Raw genomic sequence first — 9,304 nt, 5'->3', positions numbered from 1 at the left:
AATTTTAAATATTTTTTTTACTTTTTTAAATACACCTTACTTAGATGTATCTAAAAAATAAAGAAATTGTTAAAAAATATTTTTAAAAATTAATAAATACATAAAAATACAAAAAATGTACTAAATTTTTGTATTTTTTTGTATTTTTGGTATTTAGTGAATTTTTAAAGGATTTTTTTTATATTTTTTTTATTTTTTAAGTGTATTTATGTTAGGTGTGTCTAAAAAGTAAAAAAATTGTTTAAAATATTAAAAAAATTTAGTAAAAATAAAAAAAATACAGAAAATAAGATAATAAAATTTTTTGAAAAGTGAAAAGTGAAAACAAAATGAATGGCTCCAAAAATATGAAAATGATGGCATGAATAGAAAGGACCGCAAAGGCCGGTACTTGCATGTTCTCATAACATGGTAGGACCCTCTATGAAACCTCATCCCACTTTTTCAACTAATTAATGCCTCCTAGTTCACCAAATGTTTAATTAATTATAATAATGATTTTTTTTTATCATAAGTCATTGTTATATATATTGAAAAAGAAATTGATTATGAAACCCTCCTTGCACGTAATCTTATGATTTGGAAGATGATTAAGAAAAGTAACATAATTTCAGGATTAACCATGTGTATTAAACCACGATTATCAATCAGTCTTATATTATTGTTTATTGTGAATTTTTTTTAAAAAAATTTGTAGTCTTCTCTCCATAATATTCTTAAATAACAACTGAATATTTGATTCTACATGTTGCTATTATTAATATTCTTATGTAACAACTGAATATTTGATTCTTCATGTCTATTATTATTATTTTTCTTGGTATGATGGAAAATTTCACATTGCTATTATTCTTTTGGTTAGGATGAAAATTATAGAAAGTGAAAGAAATGAAAAAAAAAAAAAAATTGAATTTTTTAAAGCAATGGTTGAGAGCCACAATTTTTGTGGCTCAAATGGCTCGAAATTGCTAAAACGATGTCGTTTTGAGTACAAAACAACTTTGAAATTGCCAAAACGACGTCGTTTTGGCAATTTCGAACCATTTGAGCCACAAAAATTGTAGCCCTCGTTTTGGCAATTTCGAACCATTTGAGCCACAAAAATTGTAGCCCTCAAACATTTTTCATTTTTTTAGTATGAAAATGGTGAAAGTTACAAAAAAGTTAATTTTCTTATACAATTCATAATAGCATGGTAACTAAGTTTCTAGTTTCTTACAAAAAATACAGAAAAATGTAATAAAGTTAAAATATGTTATAACGGTAGCTATTATAATTAGAATTCCTATTTTCTTATAAACTTTGCATCCTAATCAAATTTATACAAAAAAAATATATATTTTACTTTCCTTTCCTTTTCTTTTATTTCACTCTCTATCATTTTCATTTTCTATCATTTATTTCTTTCTAATGAAAAGGAAGGTTTTTACACGTCACGGATAGTTTTGAAATAAATTTCTTAAACTCATAAATTTTAGTTTATTTTCTAAATTTAGGTACTTTCGTAAAATCAAAGGTTAAGGAATGTGCTTTATTTCATTCCACCACTTTTTGCAAATGAAGTTGCAAATGAACTTATTTTATGTTTAATGAAATTACAAGTTGAACTTGTGAGTTTATGTTTAAAAATAAATTATTCCATTAGGTTCTTAAAACTAAGAATGAATTAAAATTGTAATTTTATAGTGATATTATAAAATTGCAGGTTGAAGATAGGATTTAACAAACTTAGTTGACCACAGGAGGTCAATAAGTTAATTATTGCTAATTGAAAAAATTAATTATTTTTCTACCATAATGGGATTGTATTTAATTGTTTATTTACTTCTTTATTAGGCTTGGTAATTGTTGGGTTTCTAGTTAAGGGGAATTACATGTAGGTGGGAGTTAGAAAAAAAAAAAAAAATTACCAAGACATGGAGGGGTGAGTGACACTTGCAGGCGCACAGAATTTTATTTACACTCCACCGCAAACACACTTACACCCCCATGTGTTTGATAATTTTTTTTTTCCCTTCCCTCACCTGCATGTAATTCCCTCTTCTACTTATGTGTTGTTGAAGTATAATTGTCTAATTTGATGTAATACTTCATATTTGTATTTAATATTCACTAATTGGAAATATTTATATTTAACAAAGTAAATGTGTACCTTTTTCCCTGCAGCTTATAAATTAATTTATTTTTTAAGGTCTTTTTTTTAGAAACTTTTTTTAATATTGAGTAAAAATTTTTGCTTTTCAAATCTGTCTAAACTATTAAACTATCCTAAAAATTGAAAGAAAAGAAAAAAGTACGAGAATTGAAAAAAAATGTACACTAAAGACAAAAAAAAATTAAAAAAAAAAATTATGATCGTTTAGTCTATGCGGATCTCAATTTTAAAATAATCAGCCAAAAAAAAAATTAAACTTAAAAACTAAGCAGCCTTGAAACTACATTGGTTAGGAAAAATTGTTAGAAAATATGTGCCATTAAAATTGCTGAAAGGAAAGAACTTGTTGTTTGATGCTTCATCTCTAAGGACAAAACATGATTGGTAAATGCAAATATGTATATATATTATATAATTTGCTTGAAATTTATGTATAGTTCATTTTCATAAATATATAATAGTTATGCTACTAGGCACTATTGAGCTTAAAACAGATCTCGAAGTCATTTGACCATACCCATATACTACAAGTTTGAAACGTGGTAATCAACAAGGAACATGGGGGCTCTTAATTTCATTATGCTCTTTCTTCAAAAAAAAATTGGGTACTCCTAGGAGGTAGGTTGTGGTTCTTTGTTGACTTAGAGGCAACAAAATTTGACCAACCTTTTTCCCAAAATGGGAAGTTTTATTTGCATCATCCTCTTAGAAAATTCATCGTCTTATTTTTCTTATTTTTTTTTTTACTCATTTGAATTTTTAACCTCTTCGGATTGGTTTGAAAGGTGGGTTTATTTTTTAACTTTTTAATTTTTTTATTATTTTAATCTGAGGTTAAAAAGTTTCATTTGGAATAGATTTTTTAATTTTTTTAATTTTTATGAGAGAAAAAATAAAATGATTATAGTTTAGATATAACATTTTGTCTTATTGACTTTATAGTCTATTTTATCTTTTTATAACTAATATAGCTAAAAAATTAAACTTTTTGGTATGCCAAACGAAGGCGAAGTATAAAATTTTTGACCGATAGTTAAAGTACAAGGAAAAAAAAAAAAACATTATGCATTTTACTTGAGCATTTTTTTCATTTATGCGCTTTAGCCTGCTTTTGGCATTCTTGCTAGGCTATATAATCACAAAAGACAAAAAAAAAAAGCTACAAAATCACAAAAAGACAAAAAAGTTATAAAAGTACCAAACTACCCCATATACAAATAAAAAGTCAAAAAAAACATCATTTTATACTAAGGGCAATTTTGTTATTCCAAAGTCAAAAAGTCAAAAAAGCCAAACAAGAATACCAAACGACTAAAAAAGTCTCAGGTTAAAAAAGTTAAAAAAATAAAAAAACTAACTAAAAAAATCATTGCCAAACGACCCCTTAATGGTATTCTTTATTTTACTTGTCGTCTACACATGGTTTAAAGAGATGGGAGACTCTCCGTATAGACTAGAAGAGTTTTATTAATATAATGATTATAATAACTAACTTGTTAGCAACAGTAAAATAGAATGAGAGAGTTAACAAGTCTTCTTAAAGAGCCTGTTGAATATACTCAGTTCATCACTTCTAAACATGCCAATGCATCAGTGGCTCAAACTAATCTGCATTATTACTTAGCACACCAGGAATCTGATAGGATAATGGAACTTTTTGACCAGAGGCTCTTGGCTAACAAATTAACATGCCATTAAATCAGTGACCTAGAGGACTTAGTCAAAGAATTAATTAGATCGAGTTTCATCCTCCCTTAAAATCAATTGATATTTAAAAAGACTCATATAAAAAGTCCATGCATGTTAGTATTGCGCAACCATCAAAACTAACCTGCATTATTAATAGAATACTATGAATGGACTTTTATTAAGATCTCGTTTGGCAATATTATTTTTTAGTTTAAAAATCAAAAAGTTAAAAACTTATATCAAAAAGTCAAATATTCTCTTTTCTCTTTACTTTTTACACATCTTTTTATAAAAAAAATTAAAAAATCATCATAAATATATATATTTTTTTACATCATATTTTAATCAAAAAATTAAAAAAATACTTCAAAAATCTATTCTCAAACGAGGTCTTAGAATGCTCAAACAAATCACTTGGGAGAATGCATTCCTAACTGTAATGTGAAAGGTGGATTCACATCTACCCCTAAATTCTGCAACCAAACGTGCCCTGACCACATCACCCCATTTAATGTAAACACGTATTTGCCTCCGTAATTTTAGGCATATGATAGCCTTCAAACAAAAAACAAAAAAAAGTCCACATAAAATATTACTATATTTTTTTTAATATTTTTTTTTTAAATTTAATCAAACAGAAATCAAACACGACATATAAAATACATGAATAAACAAAATTTTATACAAATGAGTCCCATTAATAAATCTTGTATAAGAAAATATTATTTACACAGAAAATCTATACACACCATCGAGTTTTCATACATTTTGTGTACAGATTTTTCATACATATAACATTATTCAATCTTTTCAGTCTCTGTGTTTTCTATGCTTGTAGTTCGTTTATGTATTGATATACTTGTTGAAAAATAATAATAATAATAATAATATAAAAGAGTAGATGTGAAGAAGAGACGGTTGAGAAATGCATGTGAGTGTGGGGCCAAGTGAGCATAGCAGTTGGTTAGTCGGAACATCTGCATGTGCAAGTGCAACCTGATCCTTGTGTATATCATATCACCTCTAAATATTTGATTCAGTTTTTAGTTTCTTTTATTTATGTATTTATTATTGTTATTTTTTATTATATATATGTATATATATATTTTTTGTGGTTTTGGTCATCTGAGCATTGCTAAGTTGTCACTTTCTACCTTACATTACACATGCCCCAACCTAGCCATCTATGCCCCCTCAAATAGTCTTCTCCATTTTCTATATAAGCAATGCCCCATTCCCACTTCTTGTACTCAGCAGCTCTTACCCATTTCCCCCATTTATTCTTCTACTCTCTCTCTCTCTCTCTCTCTCTCTCTCTCTCCAATGGCTGCTCTAGCATTCTCCATTGTTTCTCTTCTGCCCTTCTTCTTCAGTTTTTGCCTCCGCGGCACTTACGGTGACTATGGAGGTTGGCAAGGTGGTCATGCTACTTTCTACGGTGGGGGTGATGCGTCCGGCACAATGGGTAAGTTAATAACAATTATACAACCTGAAAAAGTTAATTTAAAAAGTTATTAGAAAATAAAGTGTGCTAACCAAACTTTACAGAGTTTGAATTCACACAACAAAAATCATTTTCTAACTACTTCTCAAGATTCCTAACTTTTACCATAATCTCAAAAGACAACTGTCCCATCAACATTTATATTATAAAAAAAAAAAAAAAAAAAAAGTTACATTGCTTTTCACATATTACTTCACATCATACTTACCTTGAGAGTTCAAATAGATTTATTTATTTATTTAGTTTTTAGTTTTTTTTAATAATAGAAAATTGCTAAATTTGATTTGGGTATTGCAGGAGGAGCTTGTGGGTATGGCAACTTATACAGCCAAGGCTATGGCACCAACACTGCAGCTCTCAGCACTGCTCTATTCAACAATGGGCTGAGTTGTGGGGCTTGTTATCAAATCAAATGTAATGCTGACCCACAATGGTGCCTCCCTGGGACTATCACTGTCACTGCTACTAACTTCTGCCCTCCCAACCCTTCTCAATCTAATGACAATGGTGGGTGGTGCAACCCTCCCCTCCAGCACTTTGATCTTGCAGAGCCTGCTTTCTTGCAAATCGCCCAATACAAAGCTGGAATCGTCCCGGTGTCTTTCCAAAGGTATAGATTACTCTCTAATCGAACCTTGATAGAACTCATCCTTAAAAACCAACTATCCATTAGTTTTTATACACATGCTTAACCAACTTGGGACAGTTAGATGTCAGTTTGCTAATATGATTGTGTTATGGTGTTGACAGAGTGCCCTGTGTCAAGAAAGGAGGCATAAGGTTTACAATCAATGGCCATTCTTACTTCAACCTAGTGTTGATCAGCAACGTTGGCGGCGCTGGGGATGTCCAATCGGTGTCAATTAAGGGGTCCAACACAGGATGGCAACCCATGTCAAGGAACTGGGGCCAAAATTGGCAAAGCAACAGCTACCTCAATAGCCAGTCTCTCTCCTTTCAAGTTACCACAAGTGATGGAAGAACCGTCACCAGCTACAACGCAGCACCAGCTAATTGGCAATTTGGGCAAACATTCGAGGGGGATCAATTCTAGGTTTTCATGAGAAAGATTACAAAGTTTGTATATGATATTGAATTTCAGGGTGGGTAGGTTTGGGAGAGACTCGGAGAATTTAGAGTCTATTGCTGTGGTGGTTAACTAGCACCCGCTTAGGCCTACATATAATTTTTTTTTTTTTTTTTCTCCGTGGCATAGCACAACTTTATTGCTGTTATGCAATAAAGGTTAGTTATAGTTACCTTCAAACAGAGATGTTCAGTTTGTAGGCCTTAGATTGGAATCAAGGCTATAGATATTTATTTGGCAGCCTTAGATTGAAATCAAGCCTGTATGAATATCATATAAAGTTTGCAGATTTAATGCCCAAGTGGGCATAAAAACCGAGTTGGGGCAACTTGATATTAATGAATTTAGGTTTCAATGCATTGATCCATTTGTGCATTCCTATACTTTATTTTGATATGTAATTTTTCTTTATTATAAATAATTAAGCAATCGATAAAGACAAATTAAAGAATATTAATTGTCAAAGATAATTGTTCCATCAAAGCATTTGGATGTTAATGGTTGTTTTGGAAAGTGACTTATAAGTTTACTTTTTGGGTCATTACAAAAAAATATACAAAAAAAAAAAAAAAAAAGAGTAAAAAATAAGAAGTGATGTGACCTAAATAAGTTAATAAACCAATACGCTAACTTATAAGCTTGTTCCCAAGCAAAGCCTAAATTGGATATGTTTTACTTTCAAGGCAAGAGCACAAAATTTTTAGTCCAAAACATTTAAGATCTCTCAATAATATTTGGATATACAAACAATTTTATACATTTGAAATCATTAAATTTAAATTGGAATATTTGGATATATCAATAATTTTGTTTGGTTTTATTATTAATTACCACCACACAAGTAGATTGTCAGTTATAAATTATACTACACCTACTTAATAATACAAATAGATAGTTAATAGGTCGGTTTGAAAATAAATGAATTACTAGACTTCAACCTAACTAAAATAATAAGAGTTCTGACAATTTTGCTACTTTTCAGCAAAGTAAATTAACTAAGATAAATAAGGCTTCGAGACAGATTTTTCTCCCATTTATGTGTTGGATAAGACAATGGGATGTTTTGAAAAGATGGTTAAAAATTAATTTTTTGGACTTTTTTTACTGTTTCATGAGAGAAGTGATGTGACCTAAAATGGATTAAAAGCTGACTTTGGGCTTTTTTGACTTATTACCAAAACAGCCCCAAGTTGCCGAAAAGATAAATGAAGTAAAGTAAATACTATAGATTGAAGAAGTTTAAAAGAGAGAAGTCATAAAAATGACCCAAACCATTTTCTTTCACCTAATTTCATTCTTGCGTACCAAACATAGTCTCAAGAAGACATAAAAACGACCCATATCATTTTCTTTCACTTAATTTCATTCTTGGTAACCTCAATGTTCCCTTGTATTTGTTAGATCAGTAATGTAAAAAAATTGATGCTTCTAAAAAGGTAAAAGGCAGCCAAAAATTAGTTGGGAAGATATAGGAATAGAACTGATCTAAAAGGCAAATAGAATAGAGACTGATAATCACTATGTTACCCTGACATAAACAGAAATCTACACAAAAAATTTCATTACACTCAGCATCAGTAATAGTTAGTTCTAGTCAATTTAAATTAAATTTTGCGAAGGAGAAGAAGCAAACTAATTGAAAAATTGAACTGTGCACACAAAAAGCATAAATGTAAACATTTCAAAGTTACCAAATCCAGTCATGAATCAACAACAGATGACAAGCTAGTTTACAGCAAAAAATTATCGTTTTGAGATTCTGGGTATGAAAACGGTTGTTGTATCCCAGATTTAAAAATTAAAAATTAAAAAAAATTACTCCATCAGGTTTCTGTAACTTCTTCCCTTCAGCCCTCTTAAGTGCATATGCTACAAGAGGGTTAAGAAAAGCAAGGCTGCAAAAAAATTCAGCTTGGACTCATGTCTTGTTAAAAGAAATGGTTGCTACTTTGCCGGGGTAGCTCAATTTCTTTTTATTGAGCAAAATACTTGAAAAAATTCATAAGCATAAACTCTGAAATTGGCAGCAAACCTAGAAGTATCTCCAAAAATTGGCTACAAAGTCAACTGGCTAATCAATTTTCAGAATGAACTTCTGCTTGTTTTGTACAGCCTAAAACAACCCAAAGAATCAAGAGAATTCAATCATTCAAGTTCAGTGAAAAGAACAAGTTACCCGGCAACTCAACTTATTAACTGTTTGCAGGACAAATTAGCGAACCTTTGCCTTGGTTGAACTCCGTGCGAATCTGCTAATAACACTGTCATCTACTGCTTTGTAGTGATTTGAAAATTTTTGGTGGATCAGATCAGCAAACCGATCAACATGGTCTTGATGTTTGTTGTACAGGGCAGGAACTGTGATGGATAGAATAATTCCTCTTTCCCATGCAAATGACAAATATGCCAAACACTTGAATCATGCCTTACATGCAAATGTTCCCATTTCTAAACTGATGTCAATGCAAAACTGTCGAGGTTCATAGCAAATCAGCATTACCAATTACCTACACATTTGTCTAATAAAATCACATTATCATCCAGCATGAAAAGCAATGACTCAATCAAATCCAGTTTCAGTGGAGGTTCAGTAGTGTTAATTGACTGACTTCATAAATAATTTGTTTAAATTTATAAATAATAAAAAAAAAATTAAAAATTTAAAAATTTTATGATATGACAATAGAAAATTGCAAAAAAATATAAACAAGAAAGTAACCCTTTTTTCCCATGTGCTTGGGACCCTAAACATAATTAACATGTCACCTCATAGGGACCACGGGTGGCCTACAACCTCAAACTTCCATAGAATGCACATGGTAGACCTCAAAACACTGATTTGAACTGTGTAGTTCCATGGAAGCTCATG

General features: G+C 30.3%; 1 protein-coding gene across 1 annotated transcript; it reads left to right on the top strand.

Moving 5' to 3' along the window:
* Nucleotides 1-4,968: 4,968 nt before the first annotated feature.
* LOC114321422 (expansin-A8) lies at nucleotides 4,969-6,794 on the top strand. Its single transcript, XM_082877524.1, has 3 exons — nucleotides 4,969-5,309; nucleotides 5,646-5,958; nucleotides 6,099-6,794. Exons 1-3 carry the CDS (start codon nucleotides 5,168-5,170, stop codon nucleotides 6,400-6,402), a joined length of 759 nt encoding a protein of 252 aa, XP_082733650.1. The 5' UTR covers nucleotides 4,969-5,167; the 3' UTR covers nucleotides 6,403-6,794.
* Nucleotides 6,795-9,304: the final 2,510 nt, after the last annotated feature.

The sequence above is a fragment of the Camellia sinensis genome, chromosome 1 (genome assembly GCF_055761805.1).
Source record: "Camellia sinensis isolate YWXY chromosome 1, ASM5576180v1, whole genome shotgun sequence".
Taxonomy (NCBI): domain Eukaryota; kingdom Viridiplantae; phylum Streptophyta; class Magnoliopsida; order Ericales; family Theaceae; genus Camellia; species Camellia sinensis.
This window is presented reverse-complemented; position numbering and strand designations above follow the sequence as displayed.